Raw genomic sequence first — 19,439 nt, forward strand, 5'->3', positions numbered from 1 at the left:
TCTTCAGCCCGCCACCTCTCCTCCCGGTCATTTTGTGCTTTCCTGCACTCTGACATTATTTGCCTCCACGCATTCGTCTGTGCTCTGTCAGTGTGGGAGGACAGCATGAGCTCGGAGAACATTTCATCGCGAATGCATTTTTTTTTCTTTCTAAGCTTCACTAGCCTCTGGGAAGGAGAAGATCCTGTGATCATTGAAACACATGCAGCTGGTGGAGAAAAAAAAAGGGACAGCGGTATTTAAAAAGACACATTTTATAAAACAGTGGCTACACTCTTTCAGGGTAAACCTTGCTGTTAACATTACATACATAGCACATGTGCTTTCGTTACGAGGTCGCATTTTGCCTCCCCCCACCGCGTGACTACCCCCTCAACCTTCCCCTCTCCCTGTGGCTAACAGCGGGGAACATTTCTGTTTAGCCACAGGCAAACAGCCCAGCAGGAATGGGCTCCTCTGAGTGTCCCCTGAAGAAAAGCACTCTATTTCAACCAGGTGACCATGAATTATATCTCACTCTCCTGAGGATAACACAGAGAGATAAAGAACGGATGTTGTTTGAATGCCAGCAAACATACACTGCAATGCTTTGTTCTACAATGATTCCCGAGTACGTGTTACTGGCCTGGAGTGGTAAAGTGTCCTACCATGAAGGACGAAATAAGGCTGCCCTCCCCAGAAACCTTTTGCAAAGGCTTTAGGACTACATCTAGGAGAACCGCGAATGCCAGGGCAAAGTAATCCTTTCACATGCTTGCTTTTAAACCATGTATAGTATTTTAAAAGGTACACTCACCAGAGGTCCCTTCTCCGCCTGCTGGGTCCAGGAGGCAGCCTTGGGTGGGTTCGGGGGGTACTGGCTCCAGGTCCAGGGTGAGAAACAGTTCCTGGCTGTCGGGAAAACCGGTTTCTCCGCTTGCTTGCTGTGAGCTATCTACAACCTCCTCCTCATCATCATCTTCTTCATCCCCAAAACCTGCTTCCATATTGCCTCCATCTCCATTGAAGGAGTCAAACAACACGGCTGGGGTATTGGTGGCTGAACCCCCTAAAATGGCATGCAGCTCATCATAGAAGCGGCATGTTTGGGGCTCTGACCCGGAGCGGCCGTTCGCCTCTCTGGTTTTCTGGTAGGCTTGCCTCAGCTCCTTCAGTTTCACGCGGCACTGCTTCGGGTCCCTGTTATGGCCTCTGTCCTTCATGCCCTGGGAGATTTTCACAAAGGTTTTGGCATTTCGAAAACTGGAACGGAGTTCTGATAGCACGGATTCCTCTCCCCAAACAGCGATCAGATCCCGTACCTCCCGTTCGGTCCATGCTGGAGCTCTTTTGCGATTCTGGGACTCCATCATGGTCACCTGTGCTGATGAGCTCTGCATGGTCACCTGCAGCTTGCCACGCTGGCCAAACAGGAAATGAGATTCAAAAGTTCGCGGTTCTTTTCCTGTCTACCTGGCCAGTGCATCTGAGTTGAGAGTGCTGTCCAGAGTGGTCACAATGGAGCACTCTGGGATAGCTCCCGGAGGCCAATACCATCGAATTGTGTCCACAGTACCCCAAATTCGAGCCGGCAACGTCGATTTAAGCGCTAATCCACTTGTCGGGGTGGAGTAAGGAAATCGATTTTAAGAGCCCTTTAAGTCGAAATAAAGGGCTTCATTGTGTGGACGGGTGCAGGTTTACATCGATTTAACGCTGCTAAATTCGACCTAAAGTCCTACTGTAGACCAGGGCTAACTTTATTTTTCTCCAAGAACACAGAGACTCCTGATGCAAGAGCCCTATGGGCATGCAGATATGCTGATGCATACCTAATCTGCATGCTCTGTATGGTATGGAATGCAGGGAATGGCGATTCTTCTATAAGATGTGTAGGGACTTGGTCCTGTAGTCCTTATGCAGGCAATGCCTTCATTGAAGACAATGGTGCACAGCCTGACAGGCAGAGGGGTTCCCTGTGGGAGCCAGGAGGAAGGACTACACCCTGGCAGTGGAGTTGTTCTCCAACTAATGATCCTGTGTTCTCTGCTCATGGTGGGCAATGGCCAATAAGTAGGCACAGACGTGGCTGCACAAGCTCTGACTTTGCTCCTCCCTAGCTCAGCCCAATCTCCCCTTTGCCTTCCATGATAATGCCCAAAGAGCTCCTGTGGCTGCATGGAGAAGGCTGACATCCGCTGAGCAAGCCCTACATCTTGCCCCTTCCTCCAGTGCAGCAGAGTTAAAATACAGAGTTCCCCTCACTAAAAACACACAGGGTCAGATCCTCAGCTGATGTAATTTGATATAGTGCCATGAACTCAATACTTATGCTGATTTACCCCAGATGTGTAGTGTCAGCTGAAGAGCTCACCCATTTATTTCAAGTTGGCCCCTTAAATTTTTGTGACTAGTTCCATATCCTTTGCGTTATTTGTGCATGGTGCTTTGCCATTGTTTGAGCAAATAAGAGGGTGAGGGGATGTATTGTGAGCCCCACAGAGAATACTTGTTTCCAGGAGCTTTTTACTTTAACTGTAAAAATCTGCCTTTCCCTCTGTGAAGCTAACTTTGTTTGAATAATAACCCTTAGCAGAAAAAGGACATCTGTTCAGGCCTTCCACAAAATGACAGTAATGTCAACTTAATGGAGAGAATTTCTGGGAGGAGACTAGTATGCTTTCCTGAATAAATTAATGCTATGCAGTTTTAATGGAGGCCTGAAATAGATGTGAGAATTAAAGGGAATATTAAAACCAAGTTACTCTGTAGAGCTTTACTTATTGCTATAAAATTCCCTCTCTCAGCTGTCTGTGTAAAGGTAAACTGCTTTTTTTGTGTCTATAATGATCCCTATAGAGTGCAATGTAGGTTAGAGTTGTTTAACTGTGATTTCCTGTTGATAAATAAATATTGCATCTACCTGATCTGGGAGCTTGTTCTGTCAGTCCTGGCCCATTGTAAATTACAGCAGCCCTAGGTTGAATCTATGCCATTTGGCTATGTTCCCCAAGGGGCCATCTGCCACGTGGGGATTGTAGTATGTAGGACTGTGCCTTTGAGGGCTAAACTTCCTAGACAGAGCCAGGGAAAGGTGTAGTGAAGTTCTTGTTTTGCGCAGCCCAGTTGGAACCAGAATGAAGCAGATCTGTTGCAATCACTGAGGGCTTGTCTATGCGGTATGTCAATGCATACTCCAGGAGTGTGATTTCTAAAGCTCACTAACTTGTTGTGCATTAATTGGTCTGTGTAGACCAGAGGTGGGCAGACTACGGCCCACGGGACCATTCTGTCTGGCCCCTGAGCTCCTGGCCCAGGAGGTTAGCCCCCGGTCCCTCCCCCACTGTTCCCCCTCCCCAGCAGTGAGCTGCCGGCGCAATGCTCTGGGTGGCGGGGCTGTGAGCTCCTGAGGCAGCGCAGCTGCAGAGCCTGGCCTGACCTGGTCTCTGCGCTGCGTGGTGCGTGGCTGAGTGCAGCCGGGCGGCGCGGCTGCCTCTCTTGGAGCAGCCGCGCCGCCAACCACCGGTGCTCCAAGCAGCACCATAAGGGGGCAGGGAGCAGGGGAGGGGGGTTGGATAGAGGGCAGGGGAGTTCGGGGGGTGGTCAGGGGCCGGGGGTGTGGATAGAGGTCGGGGTGGTCAGAGGGCAGGGAACAGGGGGTTTGAATGGGGGCAAGGGTTCCGGGGACAGTCAGGGAGAAGGGGTGCTTGGGTGGGGCTGGGGTCCTGGGGGGGAAGTCAGGAATGAGAGGAGGGGTTGGATGGGGAGGCAGGTCAGTCAGGGGCTGGGGTTCCAGGGGCAGTCAGGGGACAGGGAGGAGTGGTTGGATGGGGCAGGGGTCCCGGGGGGGGGCAGTTAGGAAGGAGGGGTGGTTGGATGGGGTAGTGGGGGGCAGTTAGGGGTGGGGGCAGTTAGCGGCGGAGGATCTGGGGGTGGTCAGGGGACACAAAGCTGGGGGCGGGGGTGGATGGGGCAGGAGTCCCGAGGGGGCCATCAGGGGGTGAGAAGCGGGGCGGGGGGTCCAGATAGGGTATGGGGGCCAGGTCATGCCTGGCTGTTTTGGGAGGCACAGCCTCCCCTAACCGGCCCGCCATACAATTTCTGAAACACAATGTGGCCCTCAGGTCAAAAAGTTTGCCCGCCCCTGGTGTAGACCCTGGCATGCACTAAAGGTTCCCTACTATGCTTTAAGGCACTTAAAGTGCACTAGGGAACCTTTAGTGCAGGGGTTCTCAACCTTTTTCTTTCTGAGGCCCTCCTCAACATGTTATAAAAACTCTGGTTTCAGAGTAGCAGCCATGTTAGTCTGTATTCGCAAAAAGAAAAGGAGTACTTGTGGCACCTTAGAGACTAACCAATTTATTTGAGCATAAGCTTTCGTGAGCTACAGCATCCGATAAAGTGAGCTGTAGCTCACGAAAGCTCATGCTCAAATAAATTGGTTAGTCTCTAAGGTGCCACAAGTACTCCTTTTTTTTTTATAAAAATCCATAGCCCACCTGTGCCACAACACACTTGTTTTTCTGCATATAAAAGCCAGGGCCAGCATTAGGGGGTAGCAATCAGGACAATTGCCCGGGGCCCCATACCACAAGGGACCCCACAAAGCTAAATTGCTCAGGCTTCAGTCCCGGAGGGCGAGGCTTGGGGTGGCGGGGCTTCAACTTTCTGCCCTGGGCCTCAGTAAGTCTAATGCCAGCCCTGCTTGGTAGACCCCCTGAGATCTGCTTGCAGCCCCCCATAGGGCCTCAGGCCCCTGGTTGAGAACTGCTGTTTTAGTGAATGCCAGCAGGGTCAACGTGGAATGATTAATATGCAACACATTAGTGTGCTTAAGAAATACACCCTACCGCCACCTATAGTGTGAATTTCGTCACCACACAGATAAGCCCTTAGTGACCACTGGACAACACAAGGATTGCTGGAGCATGCCTACTTCTTGCCCCCCATCCCCAAAAATCCCCACTACAATGGAGGCTGCAGTGGGAGATGATGTAGGGGCTGGCTACACTGTCTCTACACCCACAGGGGCAGGGGGTGAGGCATGCTGGCTTCTAGCCCAATGTTTATAACGAATATAGCCCCCTTTTAGTTAGCAAATTATTTGTGAACTGCTCCGGTTCCTGCTCATGTATTGGTGAGTATTTATTTTCCAGATACTTTGGACAAATAACTTTTTGAACTTTCATGAACCTTTGTGGCTCCCCTGCACCCAAATTGCAATGGACTTAGGCCATGTCTACACTACCACTTATGTTGGCAAAACTTATGTCACTCAGGGGTGTGAAAACCCCCCTGAGCAACATAAGTTTCTCCGGCATATGTGGTAGTGTGCACGGCACTGTGTCGGTGAGAGAGCTTCTCCCTGCCGCTCGGCAGAGGTGGTTTAATTATGTCAATGTGAGAGCTCTTTCCCATTGACATAGAGTGGCTACATGAGAGATCTTACAGCGGCACAGGTGCATCAGTCTCTAGTGTAGACACAGCCTTAGAAGAAATGCTCTATAGCATTTGGTTCTTTGTCTCTTTCATGAGCATGGCTCATGGACTGTAACTAGAGAATGTAGGCAGTTATTTTTGCTATATAATGGTGTCTCTTGCGAAGCATGATAAATTTCCTAAGTCTGTAATAAAACAGGACCTGGTTCTCCACTCAGCCACTATAGAGGAGACACACAACAGTTTATCCAGCCACTGTGGAATATCCCCAGTGCCGGAGTGGTGTTTGTGGAGTTAGTACTGTACCTAATAATCTCCATGGACTTTATATTTAAGAACTGCACACTTGCGTGACGTTCAGTAGTTGCCATGGAAATCCACACAGCATGAACCTGCTTGACTAAGACCTCATGGCAGATAATTTCAAACAGGATAATTTCTATTCTTTTCCCAAACACAAGGTCAGACACCCAAGTGGGGGGCAGGTAAGAAATGAGATATGTATGTGGAAGACATACTTGCCCCTTTCCCAACATCTTTTTCTAAGGACCTTGAAGTAGGATAAATGAAAGTCAGATCTTAGGGACTACATTTATTTGAAGACTACCCTATAAGTGAACTAAGGAAGCTAGTTTTTACTCCTAATTCACTGAAACATAATTTTCACAAGTTGTACTTTTACATTCTGTTTGTCGGACTTCTATAAAAATCAATATGGGCCACATTATTGGTATCAAATTCCGTCCTTGTATATTGCCTCTTCTTTAACAAACCTGATCCAGTGAAGTCAGTGGCAAAACTCTTATAGACTTCAGTGGTGCAAGATAAAACCTTAAAGGAGGAAAGACCTCAAAGTATCCTAAGTACCTAATTCAGACACACAGGAATTAAAGAGAGTTAACCAAAGTAATTCCTTTGGACCTCATCATTCAAGTTTTAATTACAAAGCACTCAACCAGATTCCAAAAGGACAAGAATGAGTTTCTTAATTGTATTTTCATTGCTGTCATAACTTGTTCTCTAGAGGATGGAGCTAGCCTGTTCTCAGTGGTGGCAGATAACAGAACAAGGAGCAGTGGGGGAAGTCTAGGTTGGATATTAGGAAACACTATTTCACTAGGAGGGTGGTGAAGCACTGGAATGGGTTACCTAGGGAGGTGGTGCAATCTTCATCCTTAGAGGTTTTTAAGGCCCGGCTTGACAAAGCCCTGAATAGGATGATTTGGTTGGGGTTGGTCCTGCTTTGAGCAGCGGATTGAACTAGATGACCTCCCGCGGTCTCTTCCAACCCTAATCTTCTATGATTCTGTGTCCAGACAGTCAGTCTCCTTACCATCCTGGAAGCTGTCACTTCCATTGAGCAAGGTTAATAGCTTCTAGTAGTGCTGCAAAGACAAATGTAGCTGTAACCAGAGATTTCATAATATAGCAATACTCAGGCTGCCTTTAGTTTTGTCTTGTATTGGGCTTGGAATTAGAGTAAAGCTACAGCACACAGGACATTAGAAACAGCACATTTAATTTGATGTACCCTGTGTTTGTTTAATCTAATTTGTCTCCATGTGCTGAGCTTTTTCAATCATTATGTTGTTGTTTATCTGTACTTGTGTGTGTGTGTGTGTGTGTGTGTGTTTGGGGAGGGTGAGGGGTTTGAGCCAAATTCTGCTCTCAATTACTGTCATGTAAATCTAGGGTAACACCATTATAACTGAACAGAATTTGGTCCAATATCAATACAAAAGAAAATGTTTCATGTGCAAAATGATTAAAAAGGTGTGTATGGAAAATAAATAGTTTAAATGAAACACTACAATGATGTGTAAATACTTGTAGAAAATAAACCAAGAAGCCCAGTTTCTCAGAATATTTTATTCTGTTTCTGTAGGTTTTTTTAAACAATGTGACTCCTGATGCCTGTGAAAGATACACATTCTAGTGAGCAAGGAGAGCTGAAGATGGCTGTTCCCTGGCCCGTGTGAAATTTAATTTGTTTGTCTCAGTCCAGTTCCCAGCAGACAGTTGTCCACATCATAGAAACCTGGCACACTTGTTGACAGCCTCAGCTGAGAGATCAGTGATCAAATGAGCATAGGACAGTACTAATGGCAGGTCCCTCATGGTCAGGGGGCGGCCCACTGGTAGGTGTGGGGAAGCTTTCACTGCCACTTAGGGTATGTCTACACAGGGATAAAAAACCTACGGCTGGCTCGGGTCAGTTGACTCGGGCTTGTAGGGCTCAGGATAAGAATTGCTGTGCTGTTCAGGCTTGGGTTGGAGCCCAAGCTCTGGGACCCTTCCCCCTCGCAGAGTCCCAGATCTTGGGCTCCAGTCTGACCCTGAACAGCACAGCAATTTGCAGCCCCACAGGCAAGCCCCTCGAGCCCAAATCAGTTGACCCGGGCCCGCTGCAGGTTTTTTAAGCCCTGTGTAGATGCATCCTTAGAAGCCCACACTGCCTGTTCTGTGGATAAAAAAAGGACTTCCCTCTCCATGCCTGTCAGTCTGGCATCTTTCACCAGCACAGTGTGTGCATAGGCTCCCATGCCAGGCTTTCTGAGCCTGCATCTTGCTTCCCGCTGAAGGAATGGAAGCTTGCAGGGAGAATGTGCCTTGTTGAAGCTGTGTTGGTCCCAGGATATGGGAGAGACGAGGTAAGTAAGTTAATCTTTCACTGCAAATTTCTTATAGGTTAAACCCCCTCCTGGCCCCACATGACATATTTCTGAGGTTCAGAGGTCCTTTAGGTGGAGAGCACCCTGCAGTCACCTTGCCATGCTGCTCAGCAAAGTTCTCTGCTTTTGCTCTTGTCCAGCAGTACATGTGGATGGAATGCAGCCAGCCCCCAGAGAACACATAGGTAACTGCTCCATCAAAACATTTCAAAATACATCCTATGTCTGCCAAAAATAAATACGGCCTTTGCTATCAATTCTTCCTATCTCTTATTATTAAATTATAATGCACCAAATGTGATTTGAGGAAAAAGCTTAAAAACACGTGCTCTGGCACAAAACTTACTGGTACTTAGAGAAACTAATGATTAGGTGAAGATACTCAGAATGCCATATATACAAAGTATGGCACACACTGTGGCACCCAAACAGGAAAGCGGGGTAAAGGATTGCCACAGATCCAAGGGATCAGAGCTATGGCCCTATCTTTGGAGCAGTCTCTGGGAGGAACCTTTTCAGTGTGCCAGACCCTCAAGGGGTCTCACGCTTCCTCCAGGGTAAGCCACATGTCTGCAGAGCCCGGAGCTCTGTTCAGTGAGTCCATCTGAGACAGACCGCTGATGGAGACTTGTACGCTCTTCAGGGACGAACGCACCTTGCTAAGCATTTGCAGTGATGCTTAGTGTTGTTAAAAGAGTAGGTTTTATTATTAGTAGGGTTTACTACTCGGTTTATAAATCATCTGTCACCAGCAGCCAACACTTATCCCCCCACCTCACACCTCTCCATCCTTTGATCTCAAATTGATGGAGTAAAGTAATGTGAAGTCCAGAGCTGTAATTTTATTGTCTTGATTTAACAGTAAAGCTGGTCCAATAGTATTCAGCAAACAGTATATTGAATTTTGATCAATTTTTGGTTGTGTCCCCTTTGAAAATCAATACAAATGTTACCAAATGTATTTAGTATTTGAAAATGTTTGCTGAACAGTAAAAAATGAACAATAGGAATCTTCATGGGTTTTCTGCAAAATGTCTGGGCTTGTTTTTATTTTGTCATTTCAAATTTTTCACCAAATCATATGTGTTTGTTTCTGGTCACTGAATAGATGACCTATGCCCTCTAAACTGGAAGCATACCTGAAAGAAGAAAAGGAGTACTTGTGGCACCTTAGAGACGAACAAATTTATTTGAGCATAAGCTCATGAAAGCTTATGCTCAAATAAATTGGTTAGTCTCTAAGGTGCCACAAGTACTCCTTTTCTTTTTGCGAATACAGACTAATACGGCCACTACTCTGATACCTGAAAGAGACTCAGTCTCATAAGCAAATTAGGGAAATGTGGTCTAGACTCTAAATGAAATTACTATAAGGTGGGTGCATAAACAACTGAAAGAACATACTCAGAGGGAGATCAATTGTTCACTGACAAACTGGGAGGATATATCTGTCCTGGGCCTGGTGCTGGTCAGTGTTTTCAAGAATGACTTTGGATAGTGGGGTGGAGAGTATGCTTATGAAACCTGTGGATCACACCGAGTTGGGAGGTTTGCCAGCACTTTGGAGGACAGGTCTAGAATTCAAAACTATCCTGACAAACTGGAGAACTGGTCTGAAATCAACAAGAGGACTTTCAATAAAGACAAGTGTAAAGCACTACACTTAGGAATCAAAAATCACATGCACTGATACAAAATGGGAATAACTGGGTAGGTGGTAGTACTGTTGAAAAGGATCTGGGGGATAGTGTGGATCATAAATTGAATGAATCATCAATGTAATGCAGTTACCTAAATATAATTCTGGGGTTTATCAATAAGGGTATTATATGTAAAGCATGGGAGGTAATTGTCCCACTCTACTCTGCACTAGTGAGGCCTCAGTACTGTGTCCAGTTCTGGGTGCCGCAGTTGAAGAAGGATGTGGAAAAATTGGAGGGAGTCCAGAAGAGAGCAACAAAAACAACAAAAGGTTTAGAAAACCTGACCTGTGAGGAAAGGTTAAAAAAACTGGGCGTGTTTAACCTTGAGAAAAGATGTCTAGGGGAGAAGGGGGCGGGGGGGGGGGGAGGATCAAGGGATATAACATCAAGGGCTGTTATAAAGAGGACAGTGATCAATTGTTCTCCATACCCACTGAAAGAAGGATAAGAAGTAATCAGCTTAATTTGCAGCAAGGGAGATTTAAGATAGGTATTAATAAATTCTTTCTAACTATAAAGTTAGTTAAGCTATGGAATAGGCTTCCAAGGGAAGTTGTGGAATCCCCATCATTGTCTAACCCATTCTTTAAAATCTCCAGTCACCTGTCAGGAATGGTCTAGGTTTATTTGGTTCTGCCTCTGCGCAGGGCTGTGGAAAAGATGAACTCTTGTGTTTTTTTTCCAGCCCTACATTTCTGTCTTTCGATGATCGTGGCTTTGATTCTCTTTGCAAAAGAGGGAAAAGGATCAGTTCTCTTGTTGTTTCCTCTTATTGGCCTGATTCAAAACAATGATGTCAATGGCAGTGGATTTTGGATCAGGTCCTTTGTGAATAGCACAGTGTTTTAATTTATCATCACCTCTAGCATGTATCTCCCTGTGTCACACCTTCAGTTTGCTGTTGTAGGTCCATGCTGGTTCATGGCTGCAAGTGATAACTGAAATCTCTGCTCATTTTCTCTTTCCTACGGCTCCAACTGCTAGCAAGCTCTCCTCCTTTCTAGCCCACAGATGCATTGTTGAAAGACAAGGTCAGTACAGCCAGCAGCACTGAAATGAGCACACAAACTGTTTAATCAAACAGGTGTATTCACACTTCGAAGCTATTTGTTTTGAATGATGTAGTTCAGCTTCATAGCTTTGGGAGTAAGCCAACACCTAGGGCTTGGATTCAGTTCAAACCTTTGTTTATGAAGCTTTTATTTTAGACACATTCTATTTCATTTAACACTCACCAACTCCTTCCCAGACTGAATGGTAAGAATGACCTGGGGGAGGGCGATCGAACTCTGAAAACTCAGTTCAGATACTCACCCTGATGTTAAAATAGTGGTGTTCACCCAATAATTGCCCACTGGGTTTTTCCTGTTTGGACTTTCTTCTTCAGTACAGGAAAGGTCACAACAAGTGTAGTCATCCTGTGGTAAACGTACTGCCAGACCAAGAGGTAGACTATCAGTGGTCCTACAGTCCAAAGCAGGACTGTGTTTTGATTACCTCCACTGTGTATTGTGTGCCAAGACACAGATACCGATGGCACTATTATAATTGATGGAACCTCTGCATCTAATGAAATGTATCCATTCTATTGTTTCTTTTGTGTTCTTAACTTTTTATTATGGCAAAGTTACATCTTACATTACTTGTTCAGAATCAAGTTAATAGTCAAAGAATATGGCTAAAAATTCTGATTTGCTGGCTAGTGAGCTATCCTCCTCTGAGTACTTTAGAAAGAGTGACCAAATTTCTAAATACCTGTGCTCTTTTCGGCATTTCTCTTGTGTACGTACTTGACATGGAAGGTTGGTATGGAAGCTGTTCCCTTACAAGAACAGTCTGTATTTTATTCTGTCACAATTCTGTAGGAGAAGGGGGTCCAATTTTTCCACCAATGTGCAATACATAGCTAAGCTGCTAACACTAAGAAAGGAATTAATTTGTCATTCTGTTTAAAATGGTGATCCTTTACTGGAGCATTAAGTAAGCAGGCTGGGCATCTCTAGGAAGCTGACATTTTGTTATCAAATGAATCTCTTTAATATTTTCCGCCCAAAACCATCTAATTCCTGGACACAACTACCACATGTGCAAGTATGTTCCCCTTTCCCCTCAGTGCCTCCAATAGAGCATCTCCCTAGTATCAAAAATATGATGGATCTTAACTGGAGTCAACTGCCATCTGTAAAGGAATTTGGAGCCTTTATTGAGTCTGCATTTCCTGATCAAAACTTATTTCCTACATCACCAGTTCAATTTTTCAATGCACTGCTGTCTTTGGAATTCTTAGTAAAAACAGTGCCAGGTCTATTAACTATAAATGGCTTCAGTTGTTTTTTTGGTGTTTTTTCCCCCTCTTAACCTCTTGAAATTATAAATTGAATCTTCAAGCTTTACATTAGCATCTGCCAAGTTTTAAATTAAGTCTGGCATTACTGGATGTTTCAGATCTGTCCCCAAACTATAAAACCTAAAGTACAAGTAGTGTACAAGTGGAAGTGTATCTACTGGAAGTGAAACGCACAGGCTTTATCTGTTACAAGCTTTATATTTTACACAGTAGGCTTTCTGTCTTTTAAATTATTTTTCCAATCCAGCAATCAAACTAAGATATCTTCTGAATGAATGCATTATTGCTCTTGATGAGAACTATACAATTACAATCATTCTGTACTACTCTGATATACTAAGGATATTCTCAAATTTTTAATTGCAACTCCAAGCCAAGTACTAGCTGTTTCTGAGTAATGGTGGTAATACTTTACATTAATATCATCTTTCTGTAAGCAGGGACAGAAACATGGGGGAATGGTGCTCCCACACTTTTGACCTCACATGCACTATACATTTGGGGTCACACTGCATGGTGGACAGAATTTTATTCAGAAATGCACCAGGGTCCACCGCAGTATGGGTGGAGTACCTGCACTTGCAAAATCAGGGCTACCCGCTCAGTTGGTCACAGAGTGGGGAACAGAACCAAGATCTCCTGAGTCCTGACTCTCAGCCTTTTGCTGTAACCAAAGTACAACACTGCTTCCCCAAACCAGTAAAACCATTCCAAAAATCCTACCCTGCTACTTTGTGCCCCACCCACAAGTTGCCTCAATGGTCAGGTACATGCACTTTTGACTAACTGTTAGAAAACAAAGAGAACATCAAACCCTTCAAGTTCACACTTTTGAAATCAGTTTGTGTGATATGCTATTTGATATAACTTATTATTGAATATAGATTACATGGCTTCTGGTTTTTTTCTTCACAGTATAGGTAGCATTTTGAAGTATGGTTTTTTACCCAAATGACTAAGTTTAAATGCAGAAACTAAGACTATTAAAGGTCATGGGATTGTAGTTAATGTTGACCAATACCAAGTCAAAAGACAAACTCTCACAGGGCCTCCTTCTAGAGATAATAAACCCAGAACTAGGGAGCTCTGAGGAAGGATATGAGATCAACAGTGCATTGACTTACTTTGTTATTTCAGTGCTTGATCCTGCAAAGGTGCTGAGCATTCCGTGAAGTGCTACATGTCCTCAACTCACATGGATGACAATGGAAGTTGAGGGTGCTTAGCACCTAGCAGGCTCAAGCACAATATGTTGAATCCTTTTCTAACCTATTTCCTTTTTCTAACTTTGCTGAGTCAGGTCTCCATCAAAAACTCAACAAAATCAGTGGGAGCCCTGCTGTTGACTTCTGTGGGTTTTGGATTGTCCCTTCAGACTTGCTGAATGTCTTTGATTGGCTAGCCCAGTTTGTACTTCCACTAGCTAGCTTGTTTGCACCCTGTCTTTGCAGCCCTGCCTTTGTTTCTAATATACAGTATGAAATTTAATTCGCCCTTTAGTTACTCATTTTAAGTCAATTCATCTTATGCATCAGCTCTGTTTTACTTCGAGTCCGACCAGCTCTTATTTTGAAGGTTGTGCTGTTAAGGAATAGTTCCATCACTATTTGTGTCTTCAGTTAGAAATAAACCATGACTGACAATCTTAACAACTGGAACTAATTTGAATTTGTTCCTTCAAATGGAGTCTAGGTTGGTAGCCACAAAAAACCCTGAAAAATCCATGTAGGAAGTATAAGCTTTCATGAACACATGACATTTTGTAGGAACCTCTTAAAATGCATAGATAACTCAATTTATCTCTCTCTTTATTTGAATGTGAAGTTTGTTTTCTATGCATCTGTTCCATAAAGTGAGTGTGGGTGGTGGGGAGCTGAAAGCACTGTACAATGAGCATTTTAAACTATAAAATGGGAGGCTACTTCTTCCACTGTGCAACATTTAGGCCATGTCTACTCTCCCACTTATGTCAGTATAACTTATGTCGCTCAGCGGTGTGAAAAAACACCACCCCAAGCAACATAAGTTACACCGACATAAGCACCAGTGTGGACAGTGCTATGTCTTCCGACAGGCTTCTTCTGCCAACATATCTGCCGCCACTCATTGGGGGTGGTTTAGTTATGTCAATGGGAGAGCTCTCACCCGTTGGCATAGAGCGGCTACACGAGAGATCTTACAGCTGTGCAGCTGCATCAGTACAGCTGTGCTGCTATAAGCTCTCTAGTGTAGACATAACCTCAGAGTAAGATCTATTTACCACGTGTGAGTAAACTTACCACTCTTAGTGTGTAGGAGGACAAAGGTTCTGCTACAGGGCAGATTTTCTGAACGCTGAGCTGACTGGTCTGATATCCTACTTCTGGTAGGGCCTGGAACCTGACACTTCAGAACTATTCAGGGATAGTCAATTATTTTTTGTCAAGGTCCAAATTTCTTGGTCAAGGTATAGTCAAGGTCCAGACTCCAGAGAAGAAAATTAAAAAAATGATGATAATAAGTAGTAAATAAAAAGGTTTTGGGGCCCATTCAAAGGCATCTGGCAGTCCAGATTTGGCCCAAGGTCCGCCTATTGACTACCCCTGCTTCAGAGGAAGCAGTAAAATTCACCCTTGCTTGTATTGTTGTTCAAGGAGGAGGAATTCCTTCCTGATCCTTTACAAGCGATCAGTTTATGCACTGAAACATGAGGTTTGGTTACTCTTAAACCAGTCATAGCTCAAGTAAAAATGTTCTTAATGATAAAATTATCCAGTGTTTTTTAAAATCAGGCTCCACTATTTATCAGTGAATTCTACATGTTGCATAGAGAATGATTTCTTTTTATTGGTTAAAACTGTACTGCACTTTAATTTCACTGGGCCAAACATATGCTTCTCCCACTGAAAATTTTCTCACTATGCCTGTTCCAATAGACTGGAAAACATTGGTGAGTACTTGTGACTTCCTTATTGTGCTGGGGATTACTCCTTTTTATCGCAGTGGTTGCTTAGTGGGACCAGGCTGTTTGTTATGATCAGATGCCGACGTTCAGCAGAATCTTGCCAATCAGCACTCTTTCCAATTGTCCCCACATTTTAACATGTTTAGTACCACAGTGATGCCATGAGCACTTATATAATTACGACTTAATTGGACAAATGGTATAAATGGCATAACTCCACAGATTTCAATGAAGTTATGCTAATTTGCATCAGTGGAGGATCTGGCTCCATTGTTGTTATAAAAGAAGACAAAAGTATATAAGGAAGTTATTTCTAAATACTATAATGAAAACAATTTAAAACATTACAATATCTAAGAAGGTACATACAGGGTTTAATCTTTCTCCCAGGCTTGAGCAGGCTCAAGCATACATTATTGATTATCTTTCTTTTTCTTGTTGTTTGATCACTCAAGCCCTGATCCTGCCAGGTGATGAGCACCCTCTGCCCCTGCTGACTTCAATACTCAACACCTTATGGGTCAGACCCTAATCCTAGTCCTGCTTGAAGATGGTGCCAAAACTCCCATTGACCTCAGTAGGAGCAGGAGTGTCCCTTACTCACTGAGGAGATAGTGCCGCTTAACCATGTGAATAACTTTAGTCACATGAGTAGTTCCTGTGAATTTAATGGGAATTATTCATATGGTTAAAGTTACTCACATGTGCAAGCACAGCAGGACTGGACCCTAATTAGCCAAATTCAGTTATTCACAATGGGTCTCACAGTTGTGAGTGGGAATTAAGTTCTGTTGTACTCTCCAATGGAAAAGCTTCTAGAGTGAGCATTCCATAAGAGTTAAGGATTAAAGTCATTCCATCTGACATCTTCTCCCCAAAGGAATGAATAATAGCATAAAAGAGATATGACAGCTCAGTTTAATAAGCCCTGTAGGTGGTAGGCAGAAATACTGAAAATCTATAGGCAGGAACAGTCTGTTTTTAATTTACATTATTAGTATAATTGGAAATATTCAAGCTACAGTAATTTTAGACTTTCACAAACATACAAATGTTAAGATTTTGTAACACCACCTTTCTAACTAACTTGTTTTTCAATGTTTCAGTAGTAAAAGGATCCAATATGCAGGCCCATGTAAAATCTTTGAGACCCCAGAGGAAACCAGTGAAAACCACTTGTCATGCCAGATATTTCCAAAGTAAAAATCAAGTGGGGACTAGCAGGGGGTATCCCTTTCAGGTTTTCGAAGGAATAGCTGGTCACCTTAAAATGAGGTTTTGGCATTTGGAGAACTACAACCAGACCTATCTGTGTGCTTTAGAGTCATATTGCCACAATATCAGTTGATATACATACAATACTGTATGTTGTATGAAGTATTACGTGATATGCATGATATGTTCCCTACCAGATTTTCATAGGCTCAGGTCAAGCTGTACTGTTATCTTTTTGATCTCTTTTAATTTACTTGAAAACATAAACACTGAGGGTCAGCTACAACTGCAGTCTCTGAAGGGGTGTTAGGGGAGTACAAGGACCAGCCCCTTCTTATGCTGCAAAATGGCAAGTAGGGACTGGGTGATGGCCCCATTTCCACCCCACTGCAGTTGTCTGTACAGGACTGTGTATGTGACAGCTGCATATCTCACACATGCACCCCTGAGCTCACAAAATGAATGTAACTTAAAGGTATGGTCTCGCTCTAAATCCTTTAATGTAGTCACATTGGGCCACACCTATGGGTCCCAGTGGGGAACCATTACTCACATGAGTCGTCCCACTGAAGTCCTTCAGCTACTAGAAGAGACTCCTATTTGGAAAGGTCTTTAATTTGCTGTAATTGGGATTCACAGATTCATAGGTTCCAAGGCCAGAAGGGACCACTGTGATCTAGTCTGAGCTCCTGTATAACACAGGCCATAGAACTTCCCCCAGATAATTCCTAGCACAAATCTTTTAGAAAAACGTCCAGTCTTAATTTAAAAATTGCCAGTGATGAAGAATCCATCACAACCCTGGGTACATGTTCCAGTGGTTCATTACTCTCACTGTTAACAATGTACACCTTATATCCAGGATGAATTTGTCTAGCTTCAGCTTTCAAGATCAAGTATATAAATCTGTATATTTGGCTGCATTACTTAAATCAGTTTCACATTTCTTTTGGAATAATGAGTATTCTGCGTTTTAACCAAATAGCTCATAGTTGTCAGTTTATCGTGCAGTATATCGTATGCAAGCTTTATGTTTAATTGGATCTATTGCTTGAAACCAAAATTTAATTGTAACCTTTTTATTAGACATGTAATTCAGTTTACAGTTGTTTACTGTAGCCCTGTCAGCACCATCTTTAAAATGATCTATGTGGGATAAAGTTTTTGATCACCAGTGTTTAGTTTACATTCCCAGAAATTAGGCATAGGGTCTTTTGTGTATTGGGTCTTGAGCAATGTAAAGAGCAATGCATCCTTCCTCTCTCTTCCAGTGGTACCTTCAAAAATATGAAGAGAGAGAGATTATATAATGTAAATATTAATGTATTTGTAATGTAGGGGAAAATAATGGGGTCTAGTTCTGATCACACTTATACTGGTCTCATGCTGGTATAATACCATCAACTTCAATGGAGTTTCTCTTCACAGACACTGATATAAGAGAGGTCAGAAGTGAGTTTAGGAAGCCAGACACAAATTAAACAAGATGAAATATTCAAGTAGAGAAAGGACTACATTCTGCTTTGTTACATGGGGGTAGCAGCAGAGTAACTCCACTGAGCACTGAATTTAGTTCAAAAAGTCCAGATCTGAACCAGGATTTCAAACACCTAAAAGTTCAGGAATGTTTGCAGTTGGTATTGCGGTTTAGGGCCATCTCTCTTACTCATATACTTACTTATTTAATGTCTATTACAGTATTGACCAGAGGCCACAGTCAGGATCATGGCCCCGTTGTGCTAAATGCAGTCCATATGTATAGTAGGAGAACCCCTGCCCCAGAGAGATTACATTTAAAGGTCCCAATCCGATATGATCTGCCTGGGTGGACCTTTTCGACCAGGCTTAATCCCACTGACTTCAATTGGATTCTACATGGACCCACTCTCATTGATCAGATTGCAGGATTAGGGGCTAATTTAAGACAGGTGGGTTCAAAAACTGTAGGAGGGTACAGTAGAGGGAGGAGTGAGTGAGTGAGTGTAAGAATCACATGTTTATAGAGAATAATTTGGAGACAGCACTGTATTGTCAGGACAAAATTAAAAGCTGTCACTTTAGATTTTGCTCTGCTATAATAGACAAATAAAATGAGGCCAACAACAGTCATGGAAAACAGCATGTTATAGGGTCAAATCAAAATGATTTCAAATCTAGAACAAGCCTGAGTTTGTAAAGAGATGAAATCGAGGATCTATTAACACTTTTATACCTCACATTTTTATAAATCTAAGTACTTATAGTTACTATTAAAAAAATCTGCATGGCACTAAAATATTTTGTAAGTTACAATATAAAGACAATAGAACAAGATCATACACTACTGGGAAAATATTTAATCAAATAGACGGCATATGCCAAAGGGTAACAATATTCGATGTAGCACTTGTTATAAAACAAGGTAAAGGGGGCATGGGGCCCTCTGGCAGAGTATTTAGTGAAATACTTAGATGTAACTTCTTATAGTGTTTTGGGTGGAAGTGGCCAGTGTGTTAATAGAATTATAGATTTTTGTCTTAACTGTTGACATTGAACATGATTTTTGTGTGTGTATACTCTGCTGTTATCTATCACAATGATTCTGTATTAAATCCTATTTAAAATGTATTGAAAAGATGACTAAGCTCACTAGATAAGTGGCCTGACTTTATAGTACTGTGCACAGTTAGATGGTTTCAAGTCTTCAGACAAGGTTTTTAGTGTTATAGGATGTTAATATAGTAATGAAATATCAGAAAGATTTTTCTTGAGCTAGTGTTCCTCCATAGGAAAGAAAAAACGTCATCACTATCATCTTCCTGTACCCAGCTGTACCTACCAATGTGCATGCATTATCCTTTATTTTTTGAGGATGGGTGCTTTCTCTGCTGGGGTGCCTGTGTCACTTTTCACAAGAGTTGGCTGGAAAATGACATTCTTCCAACTAAAATATTTTCCATTCTCCACTGGAAAACTTCTCACCAACTCTCCTTTGCAAACATCTTGTCTGTCAGCAGCCTACTTAGGGATGGCCATGCCATGATCCCATTTCCTCATGAGGATAATGCACATGGGAGAAAGCTGTGTTCCTGAACTGGCATCTAGATAGTTGGTGTTCATATACACCAGTTAGATCAGGTATCATGCTCAGGAAGTCACCT

General features: G+C 43.2%; 1 protein-coding gene across 3 annotated transcripts in view; it reads right to left on the reverse strand.

The window, feature by feature from the left end:
• Positions 1–15,451: 15,451 nt before the first annotated feature.
• The window catches only part of HAAO (3-hydroxyanthranilate 3,4-dioxygenase), a 68,434-nt gene continuing 64,446 nt past the window's right edge, over positions 15,452–19,439 (reverse strand). For all 3 annotated transcript variants that reach the window (XM_073335297.1, XM_073335296.1, XM_073335295.1), the window contains one exon: positions 15,452–17,576. In XM_073335297.1, coding sequence (XP_073191398.1) covers positions 17,498–17,576 — 79 coding nt within the window. In that variant the 3' untranslated portion in view covers positions 15,452–17,497. The remainder of the gene's footprint in view (positions 17,577–19,439) is intronic.

The sequence above is a fragment of the Lepidochelys kempii genome, chromosome 3, assembly GCF_965140265.1.
Source record: "Lepidochelys kempii isolate rLepKem1 chromosome 3, rLepKem1.hap2, whole genome shotgun sequence".
Taxonomy (NCBI): Eukaryota; Metazoa; Chordata; order Testudines; family Cheloniidae; genus Lepidochelys; species Lepidochelys kempii.